At 43.8% G+C, this 27,539-nt stretch overlaps 1 protein-coding gene across 2 annotated transcripts; it reads right to left on the minus strand.

Annotated features, from left to right (window-relative positions):
• Positions 1–702: 702 nt before the first annotated feature.
• LOC117766569 (SH3 and cysteine-rich domain-containing protein 2-like) lies at positions 703–27,539 on the minus strand. 2 transcript variants are annotated; one of them, XM_034593714.1, is made up of 11 exons: positions 26,883–27,539; positions 17,274–17,622; positions 15,460–15,554; positions 12,190–12,274; positions 9,102–9,214; positions 7,854–7,923; positions 7,564–7,655; positions 7,373–7,461; positions 5,121–5,172; positions 3,047–3,184; positions 703–2,148 (listed from the first exon to the last, which is right to left on the minus strand). In XM_034593714.1, exons 1-11 carry the CDS (start codon positions 26,964–26,966, stop codon positions 2,050–2,052), a joined length of 1,266 nt encoding a protein of 421 aa, XP_034449605.1. In that variant the 5' UTR covers positions 26,967–27,539; the 3' UTR covers positions 703–2,049. The 2 variants fall into 2 exon arrangements, with proteins under 2 accessions (XP_034449605.1, XP_034449606.1); XM_034593715.1 differs by lacking the exons at positions 7,854–7,923; positions 9,102–9,214 and having other exon boundaries at positions 26,883–27,534.

Genomic DNA, 27,539 nt, shown 5'->3' on the forward strand with positions numbered 1-27,539 from the left:
CAGGATGACAAAGTGATTATACAGCTAACAAATGTTAATCCAGTTCTGCTCGGACACAATTTTTTTTTTCCAGTAATGTTTTTCGCTGCCGTGTAAAACATCAAACCATCTGCCATTCGACTGAAGAGTGAAGTTGCTATGAAGGAAATGACACAAAATAAAGTGCCATTGTCCTTATTACAAGAAGAGACATTTATTTGTAGCAGCCTCTAAGGGTCTTATATTGAATGGTAAATTAAAGGATGATCATATCAGCTGGATCTCTCTGATCTGGAAAAGAAGAGTTCAATTATTCAGAACTTGCGGTGCCACCGTTTTACTCTTACACCCGGTGCTTGTGATCTCGTGCCGTTCCTCTCTCTGGAGAGAAATGCATCACACTTACTAATGAATTCATGAATCGCTAAAGAAGTCTATAAACCAACATCGAACATGCATGAAAAAACAAAAAATGCCTCCACTTTCTGTCAGAGCTGATCAGTCACATCACGATCAGGAGGACGGGAGAGATGGAGACGACGGGCTGACATTTGATCAATGATGACTCGTGAAACCCATGGGTGCAACACTACCTGCGTGCACACACACTGACTCATAACACACTCACGACGGTCCCCGTCTCCTCCTGTCTCTGTTTCCCTGTGTCCTCCTTCAAGCCGTCAGCGAAACGTGTCCTCCTTGTCACGGCCGGAAAGCTCTCTGTTTTTTTCTCTTTCTGGCAGACTTTTATTTGCTGCTGTTTGAGCTCCAGTGAACATGTTAAGATGCTGTGCAACACTCACTGCCGGTCTTCAGCAGGTCTCTGCAGGAGCTGGCCTTCCCCCCTTTTTTTTAGCCCCGCCGAGCTCCTTCTGTGTGAAAAACAGGGAAACAGCTCCTGCCACATGTAACTGCAACACTCGAGGACCACCCGTGCAGTTTCACCTCCCCTCCTTTTGATTTCTACTGCATCCGCTTTGTTGAAGACAAGACAACAAAATGAAAACCCTTTGACAAACACTGCTGTGTTAGACTCAATGCTTATTCCTCTATGGTTGAGTCATTAACCGAAAAGAAAAAGCTACTGTACATCTACAAGGGAAAAAAAGTGTTGAAAAGGGCAAAATTCTTGCATTTTCTCCCTCTGGAACACGGGCTCCTCCGACTGATTTATGTTTAAAGCTGTCGATGCATTTTTCACACCATATTTTCATTGTAATTTCATACTGAAAAAGTTGGGGGTAAAAAAAAAAAAGTTTTGAATTCCTTGTGAAAAGATCATCACAGTGTCCAATTCTCCTTGGAAAATCTTCTCATTTCTGCACTCTCAAGTTGGCGAGTGCTGTTCACACACAGGCTGACACGACTGAGGATTTTTTTGCATTGTGTGTCCTCCTGGCAAAAAAAAAGAAAAAAAAAACTTTCTCTGGCTGGCAGTGGTCGTCCTTGGCCGGTGGCTCATGTTACATGTGTACCAGTTTGCACGAAGCTGATATCAAACCCCGGGGCCACAGATCCTGACACGAGCGCACAGGGATGAGACACACGGAGTGGGTAGAAAGAAGAAAAAGGACACCGACAGTAGCATCATGTTCCAATGACAGAACGCCACCTCCTCCCACTTGGTAGACGTCCTTGTTGATTAGGAAAAACTAAATCGGATACAGCATCCAAGCAAATAGATGCAAAGCATTTTTGACTTGTACACGCTGCGTCTGACTAAACATTGATTTATTTGTCGTGTGTTAAAAGATAAACCGACAGCAGGAGAAGAGCTGAGAAACAGTCCCTTTTGTAAAAGCAGGACTATAATGCATAACTGTACACTTCATTTGTAAAGACTAATAGCAAACCACCTCAACTGGAAACCGTGTGTCCATCGGGAGCTGTGTTTCCAGGTCGTTGCAGAAGTGTGTGTGTTCTGTCCAGGATGGTTTCAGTCAGGACTGGCCAAAGAGGCCGCAGCTGTTGTTTTTTTTTTTTTGCAGAGGCGAGGTTGTGGAAGAAGTGGTGTTGGTGATAGTTGTTAAAGATGTGATAGTAGGTTAAGTAGAAGTGGAAGGATGAAGCTCAGATCTCCTCGATGGAGTCAGCTGGGACCAGGCCTCTCTTCTTCCCACTGCTCAGCTTTAGAAACACCTCGCCGTCCTCTCGCTTCCCCACACAGATCTGAAGGGGAGGAGGCAGAGCTGCACTTTAGTCTGACACCAATGTTTTTTATCAAATGAAACTGTATTTGCCTTATTACTCTTCATTTATAGTAGCTTATATATCAGTTTGAATGATTCGCTCAACTGGTATTATTTTTCTTAAATTGTATGTCGGCCATTTCAGAGTTCTGTTATGTACAATAGACATGAGGTTACCACATACAGACAGAAACACATTTGTGGAATTTGTAGGTAGATGTCAGGATTAACTGAATAATTGGTTCTTGATGTAAAATACATGCAAACTGTTTTGCTAACATTCAGAGTTAAGCGTAGATCAGGTGGCCGATCTGACTCGTACTCTCAGCAGCTGTCAGTGTAATCTGGAGAAAATTGTGTGACTAAGTGCATTAATCGTTCTCTAAAATGTGTAAATGTGAACGGGCTCTGCCAGCAAAAACAACAAACATGCAGTTATTTTCATTTGCATCAAAAAATGGATTTCATTAGCAGCTCATTTGTGTATTTTCTCATTTTTGTTCAAGATTTTCTGACTTGTGCTCTGGAGAAATACAGGTTCTGTGCATGTGGGGGACATAAAGTGTCTGTGAAAATTGGTATAAAGTGATATGACACAGAGATGATGTTCGAGGCGATGCTTTGATCACACTCTGATTGCAGCCTGAGCAGGATGTACCCTGCCTCTCAGCCAGTGGGGACTGGAACAGGCTGCAGCCTCCTGCGACCACAGGATAATACCACAAATAGAATCCTCTGATCTCGCACTGAGCGAGCCGACTAAAAGGTTCCCAAACTGTCAGTTAAGGCCTTAACAGTTTGTAACATTTATGAAGAAATAAAGAACACAAAAAAAGATCTTAATTAAATAATAAAACAGCGTGATAATATTCTTGTACCTGGGATTCCCTGACGGCCATGTGTCCTCTCTCTCGGGTGGCGTTGACGCTCTGGACGACCCGCCACACTCTCTCTCCTGGCCGGACCCTCTGCACAAAGTTGGCAGGGAAGAAACCGACTTTGTCGCCACTCTTTCCCTGGAAAACACAGGAGCAGCGTACAGTAATCATCAGCATTTATTATTAGGTTAGTTTTGACTAAGGTGATTCTGAAGTGGCTAAATGACACATTTTAGAGCAGTTACTGTTGTTATTCAGTAATAAAACCAAGGAGGCATTTGAATTGCCATCTGCGCAAATAGGTGTAGAACAGGCACCATCGTTACAGAAATTACAGTGATCATTGTTTTGAAATGAAGACAAGAAATTAGTTCAGCTACGTGTAAGATTTTGCCTATTTAAAGGGGCTGTACGTTGTTAGTTAGCCGACATTAGCAGAAACAGCTGCTAACTTAACAATCCTATGTGTTGCAACTTCAGCATCAAACTTCATTCCGTTATTCTGCAAAGGTGTGGAAAGCAACACCACAGTTAACTCTTCTTTTGCTTCTATTTCTGTCACCTCTTCCCTTCTACTTCAAGTCTTCTTTGAATAGTGAGTCACTGTAGCGCTGCACAATGCATCCGAGTTTTCAAAGGAAATGCTGCCCATTCACTTTGAGTGTGGCGATGTCACGCATTGCTGAGCTGCATTGTGGTTCCGGTACATCACTTCTCTTGCACCGCGTGCGATACAAGATGAAATGACTTCAACTCTTCAAGCGGCAGCACAAGCACCAGCCAATCAGATCTCGTTTAAACAAGTACTTAAGCATCGGGCACGAGCCAATCAAATCATGTTAATGCAAATCCAGGTCATTATGTATGGACCTGCCAGTATTATTAGCACAAGTACGGTTATATTGTGTGTCCTGCTGCTGGAAACTGGTTGTTGTTTACGATTTTAAAGCAACACATATGTTCGAGTGCTCCATAAGCTTGGAAACACAACAATGGCTGAATCGTCAACACCCACTTCCGTTGAGAAACATCATCCGACGGCAGAGACAACATACACATAGCACCTTTAAAGAGAGACTGTAATCAAAATTTGCACCTACTCTGCCAAAGACCTTATATTTTCATCTGCGTTTGTTTGTTTGTTAGGATCTTGAATATTCAGGCATGTTCTGGGCACTGATTATTATGTGTGTGTGTGTGTGTGTGTGCAATGTGGTGCAGATCCAAATAAAAATCTGGACTTGAATGAATATAAATGTGGTTTCATAAGGGGACTGGGTCTTGGCGGAGGTATGCACTCTCCTGAATGACAGCCCTGTTTTCTGGTGAAGGCTGATGGTGTTTGAGCGAAAGTCATTCTGCAGCAATATTTCATTATTTATCGCCTTCGTTCCTCAGGTGTTGAAGTGTTTACTGAAGTGATTCATAAACTATTCATAATTTAAATTTAAAGAACGGGGAGCGCTGATTATAAATTAAATGACTGCTGCTTCACTTTCAGCCCTAAATACTGAAGACCCACAGACTGTGCTCTTCAGTCAAGTCGGAGTGCGTCTTCTTTTGTCTGAGACTGAAACGCACGGACAAACGAACCACATTGACGCACATTTATTTCCATTGAGAGGGAGTGAAGCTCGTTGTGGACCCATTAACGAGCTCTTTGAGGCTGCAACACTAGTCGAGTTCATTATGTTAAACTCTTCTGCTAATTTTCTGAGGAAATTGTGTTTCTATTTCCGTCTGTGGCTGCTGCCTGCATGTTTATGACAGGATCAAATAGAGCAGGTGTCGAGAATTAAAGGCTTAATAAAGAACTGAAATAACACATGCGCACCATGAAGGCGCACACGCACACGCACACACGCACACACACACACACACACACACACACACACACACACAAGAAGTTGAAATACACAATATGGACTGAAGAAAAAATATCCATGAGCGCACACAAATACACACCCACACACATTTCAGAGCATTTAACTACATGATATGGATTCAAGAAAACAGGTGTACGAACCACACATACACATACATACTGTATGTTTGCAAATGATTTGTTACCCACCTTCCACCACTCCTCATTGGAGTCGTCAGTGACCTGCACCCGATCTCCGGGACTAAAAGAGATCAGACGAGAGATGGGGATGAAAAAGAGGAGGCATTAAGGCGAGGTGATTGAGGCGGAGAGGAAAAGGGTACATGGAGACGGGAGAGGGCGAGAGCGGTCAGCAGGAAAAGAAATCCAGGGACTTGAGTGTGAGGACAGAAGGTATAGTTATCAAACTTAAGTGGTGGTATCCACGGTAACAAAGCTGCGTAGAGGTTAGAATCTGGACGAGTCTGTGTCCCTCAGCGGAGGTGACAGAGCGGCCAATACCAAAGTCATGAGGTCCATGTGAAATATGGCTCTGTGGTGCCCCGCTGCAGTAGACAAGGCTGGACCGGATCTGTCGCCAACCTGGCCTGCATGCTAATGGTGCCACCCGCTTTTGATGAAACGTCGACACGCACACACACACATGCATGCACAGTTTACCCACTGTCCTAGATATACAGGGAGAAACTGCTGTCCCAATTACAAATCTGTATGTTGTGTCCCTCAGATGCCAGAACTGCACTATATGATCATCACACACACACACACAAACACACACACACACACACACACACACACACACACACACACACACACACACACACACACACACACACACACACACACACACACACACACACACACACACACACACACACACACACACACACACACACACACACACAAAGTTTCCACATAGTCCACTTACCAATTAGGGTGAGACCCATATATCTGAAGTGTAATTATTCTGCTCACTGAGGTTCCTCCCAGGAGCACGGCTTAAAACTTGTGTGTATGTTTTTGTGTTTAGTTCTTACCCTGATTTTATATAAATTTTGTGCCTTTTTAGGTCCATGTGGATTATGAGGGTTAATGTCCGTGGGATTAGCCGAGCTACTTTATCCAACAACTTAAAACTGCAGGATAAAGATTAAATAAGGTTCTGCGTTTCTTTTAAGTCGGAAAAGTGACAGATTTCTGTCTAAACTCTAAATTCGGGCCCATGTACACACACACTCATATGCTGTGTCTCAGTTTGTGTACTTCCACACTCACACTTGCTGTTTTGAGTGCATAAGTGCGTCCACACTGACAATAATGGCATCATGCAGTGCAACGTATGTACGTGGATGATGGTAACAAAATGGTCAAAAATGTAGGCATAAAATGATGAACACTGAGCATCCACCATCTTGCCCACGCACTGGAAGGGGAGGGACAACCAATTGTTTTTTCTAAACTAGTGAAAATGGCCGCAGAAGACACGTGGTCCGTGCAGATGGTGGAGTAATTTCCATGATGCGTAAAAAAAAAAAAGAGGGCACACACGACAAAGTAAAACATGAATTTCTAAATCAAGTGAGCAGCTGGAAGAAGTTTTGGCCGGCGACAATCCTGTTTATCCTTTCCGGTGAGTGGGGGCGGTAGACGTGATCAATTTGGGTCGAACTACACGCGGCAACAAAATAAAAACACTTTATAATGTTTCATTTTTCCAATACAGACACATTTCTACACAAACTTCTGTCTGACCTTGATTGTGCAAATATTCGTATGAGTTGTCAAACTGACAAGATATGAAGACAGCAAAGAAACATTACACTTCAGTTCATATACTGTACATTGTGCAATTACACAATGTGCAGTTAACAGCACAGATGGCTTTTAACAGTCTCACAGATGTACCTTTGTGAAAGCTGTCACCAAACCCACACCCACACACACTCACACAAACAAACACACACACACACACACACACACACACACACACACACACACACACACACACACACACACACACACACACACACACACACACACACACACACACACACACACACACACACACACACAGCTGCCCTTATTTTTACTTCTCTGTCCTTTCTATCTTCTCTTTACTTCTATGCCGTCTCTCCTCCTATGCCTGTCCGCCCTTTCATCTCAGTTATTCTGTGTCTTTTTATCCTCTCCCCTGCTGGGAACATGGCTCAGTCCCTCGCTCTACGTGGGGGACAGTGATGGGCTCCGAGTTTATAATTAGTCATCCTTAAGGGCGCCCCGATACCGTCCTCTGCAGATGGTGGGGACATTTTCATCCTGCAGGAACAACAGCCAGGGCAAAAACCCAGACAAAGCAAATGCACTCACACGCACAATAGCAAAAAAAACACTGGGGCTATGGAAATACTTGCACATTGGCAGTCTGTTTGGCTCTTACTCACTGTAGTTCCAGGTCATTCTGTTCCTGAGGCAGAAACTTGTAGAGCGCTACATAGGTGTGGATGGAGTGGACTTCAATGCGCTTGGGCACCTGGACACAGGGAGGGGAATTAGTGAGACAGACATACGCACTCGAGGAAGAAAAAACAAGAACAGGTGACGGTGTGCACAGGCGGATCAAACAGAGCTGTACCGTCACGTTGCTCTCTTCCGCAGGAGTCTCAGGCTCGGCCCTGCTCTCGTCTTCCTCCTCTTTCTCCAACTCAGGGTCTGGCACTGCTACGTCTGGAGGTGGTGAGACATTTTCTTAGCACTGACACATATGCGATCAGGCATGTAATTTTTTTTTTTCCAGAAGCGGACACAGTAAATCCCTCACACACACACATGCACAAGTAAACACGACATATGCATGGACACACAGCAGCGTCGCCACAGAGCGCATCCACATGGATGGAGACACGGACACACAGCGGCGTTTACCCCCTGTCTCCTGAGTTATCTCTTCCTCCATGCTGCACTGTCTCTGCTGCCTCTCCTCACCTCCCTCCCCCTTTTTCAAAGAAGAAACAACATAAAATAAAATGTTAGCAACAGGATGTCAAAGCTCCTGCTCTGAATAATCAACATCACACAGGAGGAGAACCTGGACTCAATTCATGTACGAAAAAGATTTGCACACAGGCTCAACTACATAATGCGGAAAACCAGCGCCATCCATTATGCTCCTTATAGATGACACCCTGGTGCTCAATTATATCTCTTCACCATATGTGGAGGGAGGATTTAAATGAAGTTGATCTCAGCAAGGAACTACAGTGACCTCAAAAACAGAGACAGAGTTTCAAAGAGTCACTTATAACCCCCTGGACATCTAGTTATGGTGACTTTTCACCTGGTTGCAGTAATCCACACGTGTGCTCATCAAACTGTTGGGAAACAGGCTTCAGGATGCAGAGAAGCACGATTCTAGACGCCCAACCAGCCAAGTGATGCTTGGTGGAACTCTATGGTGTCTATGTTCAATACTTCAACAGTAAGCTGTATATGTATAGCATATGTGTATTCCATGGACTGTATGTAAAGACGGACGACATGACTGCTCCCCAAAAAGCATCTCTATCGACCTCTGGTGGTTGACTGCAGTATAGGTCATAAACTCCACCCCCTCCATGTTAGTGGAGGGGACATGGATCAAACTATAAAGTCAAAGTTTGACAGGTGAGACTGTTTGAGTGCGTGTATCGACAGAACCTCGCTACCGCGGCTCCATCCCCCGAATGCTACTGCACAGACTCTGGCTCCTAATGTGCAGCATGGCAGCATTCGTACTCTGGACATTTTGGGACAGTGGGAGGAAGTGGAGACGCGTTGTTCCATCTTTAGTTTATGGTGTATACATTCATGTATATATATATATAAATCAAAATATGGCAATATTCTTAATCTACATAGTATAATCTATAGGAATGTGAATATAGTGGATTAATATGTTTCCAGAAAGAAATTAGTTGGTAAAACTTTTCTGTTTTAAATATAATAGTATAGTTTTAAGTGTCTTGACAAAACTTTATGTTTTGTGTTGCTGATACTTGGTATCAGCTAATGTGGATGGAAATCAAATCCTGAATCTAAAACTGGACCAGTGGACCATCTTTAAAACTTTGTGTGTCTTAATCACACAGGGTCCAACTCTCCTCTCCACCCGCCCACTGGGGGATGATGTCATACCAGGCTGCGCGTCGGAGACTCTGTACTGCCAAAACTGGAGCGGCTCATCTGTGCCAAAGACGTCCCATAGCGCAAGGCAGCGTACACGGGGTCGACGCGCGTCCGCCCAGCCTCTGAAACCACACACACACACATTCATAAGACTAACACACACACATGCATATATCCACTTCATTTACAAACGCACATATAAATGATTCATACTCCACACGCTCTACAATTATGGCTGCACACTAATATTAAACCGCACATCAGGATTGTTGTGCCTGTGCCAATCTGGAGGAGCCAGAGGGTCTAAATATAACCGTCGTAACACAGTGAGTCCTGGACCAAAGTGACCCACTTTAGATCTGGGAGAGGACAGCAGCCAAAAGTTAAGGAGACATCAAGACCTCCCAATAAATCTGCACACTTTGACTTCCTTATGAATTAATTTATGGCGAGGGATGTGTCTCCGTTTTAATAGCCGCAATATATCTGGAGTTGTAGTTGAGTAGAAAGGGAAAGAGAGATGTGATTTAAAATATGGAAATCCTCAGGGAGCCTTCATCGGTACATTTCATGTAGATGGAAGTGCTGGAGGAGAATATCTCTGAAGTCAAGAATGAGATTTTCTGCTCCCTTTTTTCAACACACGTTGAATGAAAGGGCAAAATGATTTTAACTGCACGGCCAGATGTTCCGCGAGTGTGTTTGTGTCTGCGAGGGAGAGGCCCTAACAACTCGCCGTCTCGTATTGACGTCAACGCCTCCGTGCTCCTGACAGATAAACAGAAATCCTGCAGTAAGTGTGACGATAGAAGAGGTATTTATTGGTGATGAAGCTCCTTTACACTTTACATTGATTGTAGCAGTTTCAGTGGAGGATTTACTCCGGCACAGAGCAATTCATTGCACCGGAAGAGAGTAATCAGAGCCGTGTTCAGAGACTCTACACAAATTATTATCTTCTACAGAGACAGTGACCTTCAGCATGGTTTTCAGTGCAGAAATGAGAATTCTATTTGTAATATGGCTTCATAGCTGCTGTCGCATCTACATATATATATGGATATATGGATATATATATATATATATATCACTTGGTAGGTAATCATTTTTATAACTGTCAGCGCAGGGTTGCAGCTTGGAGCATGAATTCACTTTTGCCTAAATGCAGTTGATGGGAAATGAGAGGGCCAGTCGGCAAATTCATCATAAAATTTGCTGTGTGACAAACGAGAGCTCTGCGTTTCACAGAGCCTTTTGTCAGCATGGTTTTGGGACACTTTGCAATGTGAGATAGTGAGTTTTGGCAGGGTGCAGTGTGCCCTGGCGGAGACCCAAGCACCGTGGCGCCGCAGCTCGGGGTGACGATGGAGGTGTGGGGTTAGTCGTACACTGATTCATGGGTAGCACAAGGACGTCACAGCTGGAAGTGGCAACCATGATTCAGCACGATATGATGAGGCGTGGGAGATGCAGGAGCGCGTCACCTACCTACACGGTTCATGATCCAGAGGTTTGGCAAAGTAAAACAAGCTCCAGTTCAGAGGAAGAACAAATTCAGGTACATGTAAGGCAAGTGGATCTGACAGCAGAGTGTTTTAGTATCCAGACACAATTAAGTGACAAGGAAATATCAGAATGATGGTGTATGGGGCCAATATTGTAGCAATATTACTTGAGTGTGTATGTGGGGGGATGTATATCGATCTGTATGTGCTTAATCACATTTTTAAATGAGTAAAGAAAATGTAAATGTGCAATAAGATTTGCAAGTGTCTTGAGAATTGTGGAGAAATCTATAAACGTGCGCACAGATCAGAAAATGTGATGATAAATCTTGAAATGTGTAAATAGATATTGATGGCTGAAGTGTTTTGCTCCAATGCTTCCAATGTGGAACTCGTCGTTTTTACACATGATTTTTTGCTACACTTCATGCATGTGGGCATTTGTCCACATCGACCAGTTTCCGCTGGTGTTTTTTTTTGCCCTGAGCTGGGGTGTGGCGGCCGTTATTCGTCACTTTTCTCATGCATTTTGCTAAAAAATAAAAAATAAAGAAATGGCAATGTTGAAACTGCCTCAACAAAGCTAGACAGGGTGGTTGTTGTCAGTGAGACAGGCTTTTGGAACAATCTATGGGTAAGAAACATTTTTCGCAACTGATGACTTTCTAGCTCTTGGAGTAAAACATGTCAGCCATTAATATCTATGTACACATTTATAGATTTATCTACATGTATATCCACAGATATAATCACACATGTCTCTGCACTCGTACAAGTCTCAATACACATTTACAGATTTTTTGCACATTCACAAAATCGGATTATGCACATACAGATTCTAAATACACATTAACAGATTCTAGCAGGCGTTTGCGGATATTTGACACGTTTACAAATCTGATACACATAAACGGATTGATATACAGCTACACAACTCTCTCCACACACACACACACACACGCACACACACACATTAATATTAGTGCTACAATACTGGCCCAATAGTCCTGCTTCTATACTGTATATGTATTACATCAAGTAGAGTACTACTCAAAATTATAATATTTTGATAAAAATTGAAATGTAGATGATGTCCTGATGCAGAGAGCTGGTCATAACTCTGATTCAGAAAACAGGCAGCATTTCAATGTTTACAAAGCCTAAAAGGTGTGAGCCGCAGTGTCAGACGATGAATTACCACCCTCCGTCGGTCCAGCGATACATATACAGTTCAAATCATAAACAAAGATATAGAAACATAAACATTAGAACTTATAAATATTTATTCACATACTTTCAGGGTGCCGAGCGTCCGTCAGCCTCCAAGAGAAGCTGAATTTGTTCTTCCTCTCTCTCTTTTTCCACTTCACGCTCCTCGGTTGTCAGGTGAGATGGAGACAGTTCTGGTTTTATTACAGCACACGCACAAGCACACACACACACACACACACACGCACAAAAAACAAAACAAAAATCTAAAAATAAACCGAAAACGGCTGGGACAAGAGCAACAAGACGAAACGAAAGCACACGGGCGCGAACAAACCAAGTGCACATGTACACACGCGCGCAGACACTCAGAGTAATCTCACCTTGGCTCGGCTGAACTTCCTTGACGACTGACAGTTGGTCATTGACAAGCATCGGCGAGCTGAAGTTTCGCTTGAACGCTCCGGGCTAATGGGGGAGAGCAGAAAGAATAATGATTTTGGTTTTTATTCGCCAGCTTCCATTGCTTCTCTTTTGATATGCTGTGTTAAAGGGGGGGGGGGGTTCCATGTAGTTCATTAGAGACATTAATGAAGTACAAATGATTGAAACATATGTAGACACACAGGCAGACTTGGGAGCGCACACAGGCCGCAACTGAGTCACAAATGGAGGAACAGTGTTAGCTCTCTTTGCTGTTAATTAGGAGCAATGTATTTACTCAGGCACTAACTTGTATGCACATGGCTTACACACAGGCATGTGAGTCTATCTGTGTATGTGTGTGTGTGTGTGTGTGTGTGTGTGTGTGTGTGTGTGTGTGTGTGTGTGTGTGTGTGTGTGTTCGCACGATGGCAATTTCACACTGAATTAAGCACAGTAAGTGTTTCGGCTGGGATATCGGTTTGCCATTGCGTTGACTTGACTTGCAAATGAGCCAGTCACTTTATCACATTAGGCTGAAGAGACAAACACTTTGAGGACCAAGAGGTAGAAAGCGGCCCCTTTCGGTCCCTGAAACGAAGCCCAGATTCTGGGCGGATGACATTCTTACCTTTTCCCTTCCCTTATCATTCCCCCCCACCTCTCTCTCCCTCTTTGTGCTCCTCTATCAAACAGCACAGAGCCATCTTCTACACAGTGCTTTAGAAATGTTTTTTCCAAGTGGCTCTCAGAAGCTCTTGCCACTTACTGCATGCTAATGTTTCTGCACTGGGGGATAAAAACACAACCCCCGAACTGAAATCGCTCCAAATTATCTGACTGCACACTTGACCAAATGCCACGATGAAATGTCCAATCTAGTACATCACCCTGCATTTAAAAGTAATATAGATAAGGATTTATAATCCACTGTGATAACGATTTAAGATATAAGGATCTGTGTGATATAAAAGAAGAAAGAAAGAAAATCCCCCCTCTAAGTTTGAACTGGGTTTTCAGAGTGTGGCCGAGCTATTAAAAACCAGACCTGACCACGTTTACCTGTGGCCTATTTAGAAACAGTTCACTCTGAGCAATCAGTATTGTGATCTTAGATTATTGTGTAGTAATCAGTTATTTTCGATTGCTGCATCATGGCTTGGCCATAGAGTGTAGGCTAGTCTATACAGTAGTCATTGTTGGATGGAGCTGCTACAGGCACTCGACCAATCCCGAGTCAGTCTCAGGTGTCAATCATGATGTTTTTATAGCATCAAATAACTAATTAAAACCATAATAAGAACTGATAAGATCTACTTAAAATGACAGAAAACATCTTTTATTTTACTTGAACTTTGACTTTTAAATTTGGTCCATGTCCCATCCACTGACATGGAGGAGGTGGGGTTTATGACCTTTACTGCAGCCTACCACCAGGGGGCGATCAGGCTATCAGGATTTTGGCTTCACTTTTGGGGAACTGTCATGTCGTCCAACTTTACATACAGTACATCATGTACACGACTGCCTCAGTGATACGACACAAGACTGATTCAACACTTTCATTTCAATTTCATTTATTTTTTTCGCCGCCAACAACGTAATTAGCCTTTGCCCATAAACGTAACAAATTCATTTCTAAGTGCCGGTAAAAAATCTAATTTCAAGTCCGACAAATCCAGGTTGTCACCATGGTAACACAGTTTCTGTTCAGATTATTCAAATGATGACTGTAAGACAAACGTAATGTTGCCGGTGGTTTTATAATGTGTCTGTTAAAACTGTGTCGGGAAAGTAGGAGTTCAGATTGAACACAAATGTCCTCCATAAAGACAAGTCTCTCTAGATCGCTGTATAAATGATCCCACTTTCTCTTTTGAAGTAGAATTTAAATTTTTTAAGAGTTTTTGCAAGTTGTCTCTCGTTTCCCTATCATCACAAATCTTAAAATCTTGGGATGTTTCTAAAAGGATTAGGTGGGGGTTCATTTTATGAGTGTCATTAGACCCCCACTATTTATTGGGTGGGAACAGTTGCCAAGCAACCAGCGGACACTCCAGTAAGTGAAAGCTCTCAGCCCAAACATTCTCTAGTGTGTAAGCTCCCCTTAAATGGCTAAATATCGTTTTGACACTTTGGGTTTTGTGGTGATTGAAAAAATAATAATAATAATGCGTTAATTAATGAGCTGTATTGGTAGACATGAGCTGGGTTCCAATTCAGGGGCTGCATCCTTCAGAGAACTCATTCTACTTGTTCTATGAAGATGTGGCCTCCTGAGTTGAGGCCAAGCCGAAATCCAACGGCCTACAGAGGATTTTCCTATTTGTATCACCAGCTTGTCCTTCTTCTACTATTGCATCATCAAGGACTTTGAGTGGCTGCATTTAGTAATGCTCTGCCACCAACTTAATGAATCCTTGGATAGGTTCACCAGAGAAAGATCCACCCGTTTGATTCTTTGTTGCTCACATGACATTTGTCTGCAGCGTTTAAAGGAGCCTTTGAAAAGGGACAGCCCAGTCGCACTGATGCAATCAATTTTTAAATGCAGCCTCCGAAGAATGGGGCCCCTGAATTGGGACACGTGGCTACCTTTGAGCGTGTGACGGCAAACGAGAGGACCAAGGAGCGGCCTGCGTGGGAGGAGGAACGGGACGCTGAGGACGATCCAGGCGACATTTGCGTTGGACAAAAGGTTTCACCCACTGAGAGACAATATCGGACATTTAGCGGTAAGTATTAAGAGATGTTTTAGTTTTTGTGATCATGTTTATCTTTTTATTTATTGTTATTCGTTAATAAACCATTTTGAATATACTTTCAGTTGAGGTATTAACTCTGCTCACCCCTGATTTTAAAAGAACCTGTGTAGCCTTTTTACTTTTAAGAGTCCTGGGGCTCTCCATATCCCTAGGTGGCGTTGTCTTATATTTTTAATGGTTTTAGGCAGTACCCGGTTTATTACCTTTTTCATTGTTTTTCATTTGTATTTGAATTGACAGAAGAACCAAAGCAAAAATGAATAAATATATAATCAAAAGAGGACACAGCCGGAAACACCACAGCAGTGATTACTTCACACTAAAGAAGTTGCCAAATTATAGAAACAGTCGATTCACAGATGACGGATAAAAAGTTGAGAAAACCAAGACATTCGTTCAGTGGCTATGATGAAAAATATAACCAGTGTTACAAATGAGTGTACGATTCTGTGTGTGTATTCGCACCTTCCCTTGACACATCTGCTGCGACAGTTCCGAGGTGCACCACAGGTGAGCGGCCATCTTGCACGTTTTACACCGCAGAGCTTGTTTGGAGTTTCCTGTGGAGAGGAACAAAGACGATAGAATAAGAGCAAAGGGAAGCAGACACGGAGGAATTAAAAAGGAGAAGAACCCCAGCCGGCTGCAGATCTACAACAGACAGAGAGTGCCAGCAAAACAAAGGGGCCTTCAGATCACACGAACAGGTTTCTCTCTGCTCAGGTACACGCTGTAAACAAGCGCTGTCCCAGTTTTATCAAGCTGGCGCTGCTCACAGAGCTGACACTAACGGCTTCATAACCAACAGCACCTCTTTCAAAACGTCCAGGAGAGATTTGTAACGAACCTGGAGATATTTCAATCCCAATCGATTTGGCATTCAGTCATCTTGCCTTTTCATCTCTGTTTTTGAGCGCCTGAGCGCAGAGTTGCTCATGCTTGCTCATTTGTCACGTAATGAGAAATCCTCTGTTGATTGTTGAATGTTTTGTAAGGATTAGGGGGTTGAGTTCCCTTTTTATCCTACAAACAAAGGATAACAGATTTCTGGATTTGTTGCAGATGCGATTACACCGACTGATCTGTTGCGGAGCGGAAACAACAATCGCATTAAACTGGATGGCGCGACATAAACACTGCTTTCACTTTGGAGAGCGAAAAAAACACACATTCTACTTCATCAGCCTAACGAGGAGACGGGGGCCGGACTGGACTGTGTTCGGGGACTGCAGAGGAATGCAGCCAGATCAAAGTGATGTATTACATAACTAAAACCACAGAGCATGCAAAAAAAAACTGCACCTGTGCATATAAAGAGGAGCATGTTGGAGTCCGTAATCAATCATAGTGACAGGAAGTAGATTTAGCAGGGGAACTAGCAGCGGCTAGGAGTTTGTGCTTGCAGCAAATGAGGAATAAATGCACTCGTACATCTGCACCTCTTAATAATGTAATGTTTTCTTCCACCATAAACATTGTCAGAGCTGCATTGAAGTCAAACAGTCGAGTGAATGTCATTTTCAATAAATGAAGTAGAAAAATTCAGACAGCGAGGTCTGTTTCAAAGCGATTCAATGATGTTCATGCTACATTAACTTTACAGAGATAGTTCAGCAGAGGGAAGCTCTTTCCTCTTGTTTACAGCCTTTGCGCTAAGCTAAGCTAACCTGTAATCCTATAGTTGATGTATATAGAGCTCAACAGTGTGGTTCTGTGTAGTTTTATTCACAGTGTCAGAGAGAAGTACTACACCACCCATAATCCTCAAGTGTAATGGCAACGTTTTTGATTGGTGGAGCTCGCTGCTTCCATGGAAATGTTTACCACAACAGCAAAAATCATGTCGGCTATGATCGGATGGTTCAGCATTAGATTACATTTACCACAGAGCGACCATGATTTCTCTTGAACCTTCGCCTTTTTTTCAGTTTTCCAACTTAGTTTTTTGTGCTCTGGATCAAATTTATGGTCACAATTCATGTTGTCGCTTGTCGGCCTTAAAACTCTTTGTATAAGGTTTTTCTGAAACGTCAAAGGAGAAAATGAACCAGAGCCATTCCAAAAGTGGGTGGTCACTGCTCGGCTCTATTGCTGAGAGTGGAGTCAGTCTTTTGCCTTGAGGACTTTAGACTCCTGCATCAAGACATTGTGCCTAAATAAACTTTTAAGTGTTTTTAGCAAAATAAATAAAAAAAGAAATGGAGGCCATAAATCTCTTGAATCCTGCAGCTAAATCGAAACCTTGGCTTGACAACAGGGGGATGTATTGAGAACCTTACCCACTATCATGTGCTTGCAGTGCTGGCAGTTGGTGGGCTTGCGAAAGACGTGGTCCTGAAAACAGTGGGTGACCTGGGGTCTTGGAGGCTTGATGGGCAGCGATGGGGAGAGGCTGAGAGAGGGGGAGTGTGAGGAGATGGAGGGGTTGGGGCTGAGAGACGGCGAGATGGATGGCGAGCGCTCGCAGACGAGAGGAGAGCCGGGCAGCAGAGGGGGAGAAGGAGGCGGCGGGTCGGTGATGAAATCCGGCGGCAGGCGGGCGTCGCTGTAGGATCTCTGGAAGAAGTTCTCCACGCTCTTACTGCGCATGATGGTCTTGAAAGACAGCGAGCGCTTTAGCCTTTGGAGCTGCACACACACATTGACAGGGACAGAGAAGAGAAAGAGGGTACGCTACGATTAAACACAATATAAGCACGAATGCTGCGCCACATTTGGGAGTAATAACAAGTGTCCCCTACGCCCTCAGGACAGCACAGGCAATAACCCAGCATCCATAAAGACAACACTATGGTCTGATCTGTGAACTGCAGAGTGTGACTCATGAAATGCAATATAACCTCATAAGGAAAGAGCACATTAAGAGCAAAGTGTATGTTCCGAGAAGACGGAGCGCAACCTTGACACGGCTGCAATAGAGCTGCTTGGGCATTCGGCCCTTGGTTAAACAAGATAAGCCTTTCCTTTGTGAGCCCACCCACTGCCATACATTGAAGACCCCTGCATGTAAACGGCATTTCCTTGGTGGTGGTGGCAGAGGGGCAATTGTGATGAAATGAAACAGGACAGTTTACACAGCCTTATCATGTATGAACAGCATATCCTCAGCGCTCTTAATCTGATGGAGCCTGCTCATTGGACCCATTGATTGCTCCACAGGCTTGCACAAAGCGCACAGAGCCAATGGATCCCTCCTCGCGGGGGCCAAACTCACGTGGCCATCATACCAAATTGCATGTACCTGCACTTATACATATCGACTTACCATCCGCGCTTGTATTCTACAAGCTGTATTGACCAAACGGTCTGCAATGATTGATGGCAGCTGTATTTCAGAAGCCCAACAATTAGGCGACAAAAACGTCACTTCAGCGGCCATCACGTTCTGTAAGACCTGTTCTCTGCAGCCATCTAACATTGATTGGCTAGATAAATGCATGTTTCCTGACATTTCCCTCCGGCTCCGTGGACAGATGATGATGCTACTTTCCCAGAGGGACGGGCGACCATTTGTTACCCTGACGTGCAGCGGTTGCGATAGAGCATCATAAGGGTGTGGCCATGTCGCAGGGGGGGAAAATGGATCAACGCAGACAGACGAGCAGACTGATAATCAGTAGGCCACAGACACTCCGTCCGTCTGCCTGTCTGCGCTCGTTCTGCTCAGCACCAAACATAATCCCTTTACAGGGACATGCTGCTTACAGCTCTGTGAGTCTGGGAATAGGGTATGAAAACAGTTTGTCTATTTGAGTTTGTGTGTGTGTGTGTGTGTGTGTGTGTGTGTGTGTGTGTGTGTGTGTGTGTGTGTGTGTGTGTGTGTGTGTGTGTGTGTGTGTGTGTGTGTGTGAGTGTGTGTGTGTGTGTACATGGAGAGTTCTTACAGGGAGGTAAATAAGACAAACAGAGATGGACGTGCGTGAGGGCAAATTTGCCCATTCTGTATGTTTTCTTGTGAAATTTCTCTTGATCAGACGACATACGTGATGACAAGCTATAGCGGAGAAGAGTGTAGTGTATTACATTGCTGTTAGGGCTATGAGAGCCCAGACTGGAGTTAATTTATCGCTTGTCTGACTCATGTCCTTGACTTTTATTTTCAGTTTTTAGTCTCTGGAAGAAGACTCATAATTCCTCAGTGTAGACTAAACCACCACCAGCATTCGTTAATAGCCAGTTAGCCCAAAAATCTTTGTACCATGCAGGGGATCTGCAGCACGTCTGAAACTCTCCTTCTGCATTTAAAGTGGATATTCAGCCTGACCGTCTACAGATGTTTTATAACCCACAGCACATTTAAAACTGCAAAATCTAAATTAACGAGACGTCCTCTTTTTTTATGCCACACATTCCTCTTCCTTGTAAAGCCCTGGAGACTACATTACCCACGAAGCAACTTTTCCACAGACAGCTCAGGTAGAGATTTAAGTTCCACGTCAGCTGTAGAAACTCTTGGAAGGATTGTGTGATATATCTGAAAAGCTCCTGAAAGCCACAAACGCATGTGGTGATCAGATTGATTTGTCAACATTTATCAATACTTTATGATTTATTGATAAGATTCTAATCCCGTCATGACTCTTTATGACTCATTTTCTAAGGGAGGATAAAGCCAAGCAGATTTATTCTTACAATTTGGCAAACCGAATGTTGCTTTTGTTGTCAAATTGTAAAGCATGAATGAATTATTCATTTTTTACGAGCCATACATAATGAATACCTTTTTACAAACCGTTTAAAGTTGTTTTGATCATCTGTACTAATGATATGAAGAAGCTTCGACGTGTTTTCTGTGCAGCATCACAGTCTCGAGCTGCCTCTTTCAATCAGAGCAGATGAGCACTGGTATAACAGCTCCGACTACGGCACGTTTCAATTACAGCTAATCGAATCGTGTGTCAGTGTGCGGGCCTAAAAAGCATTCCCTATGCTTCCATTCGAAAAATTAGCTGTACACTCCCGAGGCCATTTTACATGTGGGTCACGAGAGCGCAAGGCATCTATCCGTGTGCATCAGCCACGCATGAATTTTTTGTGACAGGTGAGAGGCTGATGGCGACGGAGTCAGCGCGGAGCGAGCTTCGCTACAGACGATACAGCGGCTGTGATGTATGATCCGCTCCCATAGCTGTTATTGATTCCCCTCCAATATCATGAAGACGCCTGTCAAGTGCAAATGGTAGTGCCTCAATCTCATCTCATCCCACTTCAGACAAAAAGCTCCAAGGAGGCTTCTCTCCCCGAAGAAGATTTTAGGCTAAACCTCGCTTGACGGTGTTTCTCTCCTCAGAAATTATTTATGGGATTCACAAAGTGACTCATAATGCTTTGCAAAATGCATAACGTTGCCCAGAGATACACACACACCTGCAGTCAATACTCCTCAAGCAGCAGGGATGTCTCTGCTGCAGACAAGATTTTGACTTGATGCCTCAGCGGACTCGTCAAAGCCCATAATTCTACCGTCTTCGATCCGCCCCCCCGACGCCCTAGCCCTTCTCACATGTTGCCAACATAAATGTCCAAAATCAATGCCCCATGGAGGGACAGCAGGGGTTGAGCGCTCATAATTCAATGATAAAGCTTTTATTTCAAACAAATATGTGTCTCTTCCTCGCTCCATCAGCATTTAATGGAGGCAGGGGCCAGACTGAGATATATGCGGGATGCTCCCGTCTGTCCAGAGGTCAAGACTGAACAACAATGCCATGGCCCCCTGGGAGCGTGATGATAAATTCAGCTTGTGGCCATTACATCCTTTGGTGTGGACAGTTGCTGCACCCAGTGCAGAATGTTTCAAACCAGAAAAGCTAATCCAATAACTGCAGCTGTTCAGCTTCTTTAAGAGGTGGTAAAGGTTCAAATAAATACTCTGCAATGTTTTAGCAGTCTGAAATTTGATGATGGGGTCCGGAACACCATTACAGTCACATCACTTTCAGTAAAGGTGTGTAAAACAAACCATTACTTTAGCTTTTTCTCCATATTTCTCTTATTTTACCCTGAACTGTGCCAATCACCATAGGATTGCCAGCAACAGAATATAAAAAGCAACCTGCAGCACATAGAATCAGTGTCAATGCTCGTCTTTCACAAAGTGCATGCATGTGACCTTATGATATGTGATATTTCAGCCTTAATAATGGTAACAACGTTTCCTGGCTCACCACAATATGTGATTTCAAAAGGAAATTCTCACCCTACAGTAACACATAGGGTAATAGTTATTGCCACCTTCACTGTGGGACTTCAATAGTTTGGGCCGAAAATGTAAAACTAATAGTTGGAGATACAAAACAGTTGTAACTGAACGGAGGAAGTCTGTTCTATGCTTTGTCTACACTACCACTGATACCAGAGAAGAACGCTGTGGTGGTCCAAGTAATATTAGGGGACAGATGGCTGTGAATGCCAGTAATGTGGTGCAGTAAAGGAACATTTAATTGCAAATTTGCAATTAAACCTAGCAGTGCTAACCAGATGTAGAGAAACTGGTATATAGCAACATTGTTATTGTTGTTTCTGGCTCATGCTGATTACACAAAGCAACAATGAGCGTGAACAAAGTACAATATGATGGCATCGTTCTATACACAGGGAAACACAAAGCTTGTAAAGATCTACGTATTAGTGACTGATAACTGCGTTTGTGTGTGGACGAGTGGCCCATACACAGAGGAAAAAGTTTGTTTTGCAAAATATACCCATTAGTGTGGACAGGGTGTTAATCTGGAGCGTACAAAAAATGGACAAAAAGTGAAGCCAAATCATTTAAATCACCCTCTGGTGGCTGGTATAGTATAGGTCATAAATACTGGCTCCTCCGTGTTAGTGGATAATTTTGCTTTTAAATAGTCAGATTTGACGCTTTAAAAACGGTGTGAAACGTCATGATCGACAGCTGAGACTGACTCTTGATTGGTCGTGTCGGTGAGACATGGCACCATGGTGTGACTCAATGAGTGCAGACGCTGGCTCCAGATAACAACCTACCTAGCTACCAAAAGTGCAAGATGGCGGCAACCGCATCCAGGATAGTTTGGCTGAATTTTTTTACAATGCGAGGGTGTGGAGACGCTTCGTCCATCTTCGTCTGCCTGGCAGGTTTCTGCTTAGAACTCGGGATACATGATCACAGGCTGCTTCCATTCATCTGTCCACAGATACGTCACACAGATACGTCACACAGACACGCACACGCACACACACACACACACACACACAGCCAATCACGTGCCTGCTCGAACACCCACAGACACTTCTGTCCCCTTGTTTAATGGAGGGGAAATTCTGTGTGAATCTCTGGTGTTTATAACAACCACTTTCCTCTCTGCAGCACAAAATTCAGCAAACCCTGCCGTGCAGCTTTGCCCTGGCAACTCATCATCCACCCATTTTCATTCATCCAATCGCTGTCCACGCACGCCATCCCATAGCACACAGCACAAAGGCTGTCAGTCTCAGACCGAGGGGAGGGAATAACTACCTCAGAGAGAGCATCATCGGTGACAAACAAACCTCCCATAACAGATAGTTTTCTCCCTCGCGTCAGCAACGCACAGCAGATACAGCCAGTTTTCCTTTTGAAGCTACTTGTAGCAGCACTTCAGCAGCTCACACCTCGTCTCTGTGGTGTCACATCAATAAACATCGCAGCAGTGAAGGTGTTACATTAATTAATTGAGACCTTGGCCTACGTCAAGCTCCTTCTCTGACTCACTCCCGTCAGTTTGTTGGTCGCTCGCTCGCTCAGTTTGGCCCAGGCTGAAATATCACAAAACTACTGGGTGTATTATCATAGCATTTTACACCGTTTTTTATGGTCTGAAAAAAAAATGTATCCCAATGATCTTTCTTCTAGTGCCAACATGAGGTTGTGAAGTGAAATAGCTAAATGTGTGTTGGGTGTTTTGCAAGTTCAACCTCCTTCAATATGGAATTTTTTTGTTTTTTACTTTTAAAATGCATATCAGCAAATGACAATATCAGCGTCTTTTTTTTGAGCAAAGCTTATTTCTTACACTGCAAGACTCTTGTTTTATTTGACCTTTGATGAATCACGGCCAATAGTTCTTTGTTCCTGAAAAGTAAAAATCATTAATTACCTCAAGGGGAGATCATGTGTATTAATGTGTCGCCTGGTTGATGGTTGAAATGAATGAATTAGAAATTGTGACTATCACTAAGAATGACATTTCCAATATTGTCATGCATCATGTTTTGACTTCTTGTTTATTTTTTTGTTTGCTGCAATTTTTTTAAATCGCACACCATCATTTTGGAAAGTGATGCCATGGTAACATCACTAAATGATGCACAAAAAAGAGGATGAATGATGATACTAAATTACTGTCTCATGTACTATTTTGTATCACCTCCATGATTGAGTTCCAGCAGAGGACCCCCCCCCCATGTCCACTTACACTGTCTGCTCTTGGATAAAAATGCCATAACGACTGGAAACCACACAAAACAAAACCCGAGTAAAGCTACTATCACTCAACATAATGTGTTTTCAAGCACTAAAGTATAAGATTTCTTTCACACAATAAAAAAATTGTCTGAGTTTAAGATGACTTTTCTTTTTTTTATTTTGGAGCAGGGACAAGTTCTCATTTCCAGCCGGTCTGCAATGCCACACACCTTTCCCCACTCAGTGTGTGGGTGTTTATGTCCTCACACTGGTTACGATTGGATGAAGAAACCTGAGGAGACACACGGGTGAACCGTAATGTCTCGTCACCAAGTGAGCAGGCTGACAAATGGGCCAATCTCCCCTCAACATGTTGCAAACCATTATTCTAAGTGTTTATATCTCCGGGCTCAGAGGTGGTTATCTCGGAGACAAAAAGATTTACCTGTGCTCTTCCATCATAGAGACGCCATGCATCAGCGGCCCTGACAGATCAAACAACCTCTCAACAAAAAACATAAAAAACCTGCACTATAGAAGCTGATGGTTGCTACTCAGGCATCTCATCAGATTGGCCAACCGCTCACACTCCTGCCAGCCTTGGCAATAGACCACAGACTACATTGTTGGGAGTCAGGGAGATAAAGTCCATGCTTCCCTTCTCCTTAATCCTCTGGCTCTGTGTTTCCCTCTGTTCTCCAATTCTGATATGTGAGAAATTTGCTGCCGGAGGATTTTAGGGAGCATCTGTTATCAGAAGGAGTCCCCCCCCCCCCCCCTCTCCCCGTCATCCTCATCTAATTACAAAACAGAACGGACACATGGCTGTGTGTCTGATTAGATTCCTTCAAAAAATTACACCCTGTGGCGAATCTTTTAGTTTGAGAATGGTCTCGATTAAATGTCTAAGATACATACGGGTGACTCTCCTGTGACTATACGTTTCAGAGACGAGCTTAAAGGGATGGTTCACCGAAAAATGAAAATTCACTCATTATCTACTCACCACTATGCCGATGGAGGGGTGGGTGAAATGCTTGAGTTGGACACTTGGATGACACCACACGAGCAATATGGAGGCCTGTTATGTTTTTTTTCTGTTGTTTTATTACGTCTGACGAAGAAGTCACCATTGACTTCAATTGCAGAACCCGAGGCTGCAACAAAGTTTACCCCTGAAACTTGAGTGAATTTCGTGAACTAATCCTTTAATAGAACTCTGCGTGGTTGCAAATTCACTCCGAACCCTCAGTTGTTATTGGAACTACACATTTTAAAGGAAGTTCAAAAGACGTTACAATTGACCTCTAACCTGAACATCAAATATCTACAGGCCGTGCAGGAGCCGGAGAGCTGAAGGTTAAAGTGAAATCTATACCACACGGGGTTCTTTAATCCTACCAGCGCTGCCTCGATCGATTGGGAAAGCAGAGGCAGATGAGGAGCCGAGCTGGAGATTGAATGTCCAGCCTGATGAGTCTGTGAGAGAAATGGTTGTGATGTGGTGAAGCTGGAGAAAAAATACCAATCAGATGGACCCCACCTGGCACCGGGTTGCACCAAATTTCCTTTTAGCAGCAGCTGGTGGGGGGGACAGGGGAGCTATAACTGCAGTGGGTCATGCACGGTGAGGTGAGTGGTGATAAAATAGGCCTTGCAACTAAGTCGACTTTCATGTTTTTCACGGAGGACATCAAATATTTAGATGAAGCAGCCTGGTGAAGTATCTCACTGTGTTGTGCGGGAGTGTCACTTTGCTTCAAACATGTCAACGGCATGGGCCTGTGTGTGTGTCTGTGTGTCTGTGTGTGTGTGTGTGTGTGTGTGTGTGTGTGTGTGTGTGTGTGTGTGTGTGTGTGTGTGTGTGTGTGTGTGTGTGTGTGTGTGAGAGCAATGGGAGGAAGGCGAATGGAGACAAAAGACAAAGGCTGAAGTTGCATCAAGTGATTTGGGCTTTAATGAATCAAGTGCTCTGAAAGCCCTCCAATGAAAACGCAGGCATTGAGAAAGCTTTCACAGCTCATGCACTTGCAGGCCGGCCCTCGAAATCTTTGTTTATACTGTCATGTCAACAAATTAAATGGAATCATAAGGAGACTTTGTAAGGACACTCGGAGCTCAGGCAGCCTTACACAGTAGAAAGACCGTCTACACGTTAAACATAGTAATTCCACAAACGTCTGTCTGTCTGTATGTACCATTCATCTTATTGGCGTCACGCTTGCCATGTGTATTCTTTGTGGTCCAGGGAGGGACCGTGTTGAGTTTGGAGCGATTTTACCTTAAATGATGAAGAAAATTTGAATAAACAGGCGACTAACAGTCAGTGGGGGCGGGGCAGTGTGCCTTCATGTCTTCTTCTTCATCCTCTGATAAACCACAGCAGCGGTCGGCAACTGGGTCAAACTTCGGGTCGACATCGACGCCGGTTAATTATTTCCTTATTTTACCATATCGGACTGACACAGACTTTCTCTGTGTGTCTCGGGTACTGATTGCCGTCTTGTCAGCAACATTCATAAAATAATTTCCTCTTCAGCAATTAGTCTTCAAAGTAGAAGCCCAACATTGGGTTTGTTGCTATAATGCTTTATATTGAGTTGAATTACAGAGCTTTAATTTTGAAAAGTTGTGAACTTGGGGCTAAATATTGTTTCGACCTCTGAACTCGCCGACATGCGATGTATTAATAAATAACAGCAGCTCAGTGAATCAATCAAACGAATATAAAGAACCACACACATAAACAGTAATAAAGCAAATTCTGTTTCATTTTATGAAAAAACATTGACTGTAAAATCGCCACTGCAGATAAACCAGGTGGGATGAACGCAGAGTTTTCTAACTTCACTCTGCACCACAGTCTGAGGAGGACTCAGCCCGTTCTAAACAGTGCATATGATTAACTGTGGCGATTTGTGCACATTTCAATGTGACCAGTTGTTTAACGAAGCATTTGTGAGAGCAGCAAAGTGACAGGAATATGAAATTGAGAGTGAAAGCAAATCGCGACAAGGATGAATGAAAAGTGTCAAATCGGGACCATTTATTTTATGTCTGCAATAAATCCTGTCTGCAATATGGGTTTGGAGAAAGACAGAGGGAGGGATGGAGGGAGGGAGTGAGAGAGAGAGGGTATAAAGGGGTAGACAGTGACATCAGACCTTACGTGTGCAGTTACACCTAGTGACGCAGTCATGATGAATACAACTGCATTTGTGAAGTAGTGTCATGAATATTACACAAAACCGTTTGAATAATACAAGTGGGTGAAAAACAAAATGAATCAAACAGCAGGTAAAGAATGGAAAGAGTGTGATCTCTGTGTGCCATGTGTGTGTGTGTGTGGAGGAAACTGTAAAGTTCATGCTTGAATCTGGATGTCTCAGGGTACGAACTATGAGGCAGGTCATTATAGAAGAGAGTCAACTTGTATTAGTTTCCACAAACAGAGCTCAGAAGTGTTGGTACTTGCCTTGGATGTCATCGGCTGGATGGACATGGTGCTCGGGCAGCGCTGGAGCTGCACCTCGCTCTCCACCTCGTTGTTCTCGGTCATCGTGCGGCTGTAGCGCGGGACGGAGTGGTTCGAGACACAAAGCGATGAGAAGTTTTAACTCCGCAGACCACGTCCTGTCGGTGCGGATCCTCCGGCTGCAGCCATACAACAGCTCGACACGGCGAGACGGATCCACATCAGAGGGACCGGTGCGCGCTGCGGGCAGGAGGACGCCCGACGGCCACACGCTCTCCGCGCTCCAACTGCGAGTCTGTGATGGAGCGAGTCATAAACACACACTTACACTTATTTAGACAAGCTGTTTATATCTCGTTGGTGCTTTGTGAGGACAAGGAGCCTTCGGGAGGAGGCTGGACCATCGCGTAAGGATGGTCTATTGCGTCTTCCTTTGACGCGCGTCGCAACAAAAAAAAAAAGAAAAAAGCTCCAATGTGGCACAATCACGTCCTCCAGTTGCAAAAGGTACGATGCGAGAATATCAATTTAATAAGATCAGATCCACAATTTCTACACCGGCTTCCGCTCTGAGAGGGACTGTGGAGGTGTGAGATCCAGAGCAAACTGTGCCCTTCACCGCTGCACAGACTTGAATTTAAGCGCAATGGGAGGCAC

The sequence above is a fragment of the Hippoglossus hippoglossus genome, chromosome 8, assembly GCF_009819705.1.
Source record: "Hippoglossus hippoglossus isolate fHipHip1 chromosome 8, fHipHip1.pri, whole genome shotgun sequence".
NCBI lineage: Eukaryota > Metazoa > Chordata > Actinopteri > Pleuronectiformes > Pleuronectidae > Hippoglossus > Hippoglossus hippoglossus.

Bases quoted from the DNA above. Each gene is read 5' to 3' on its own strand.
- LOC117766569 (XM_034593714.1), bottom strand. From the start codon at position 26,966: ATGACCGAGAACAACGAGGTGGAGAGCGAGGTGCAGCTCCAGCGCTGC. The intron at 12,275-15,459 runs GTGCGAATACAC...CTCCCCCATTAG, and splicing joins AGCAGATGTGTCAAGGGAAG to CCCGGAGCGTTCAAGCGAAA. The intron at 2,149-3,046 runs GTACAAGAATAT...CCTCCCCTTCAG, and splicing joins TGGCCGTCAGGGAATCCCAG to ATCTGTGTGGGGAAGCGAGA.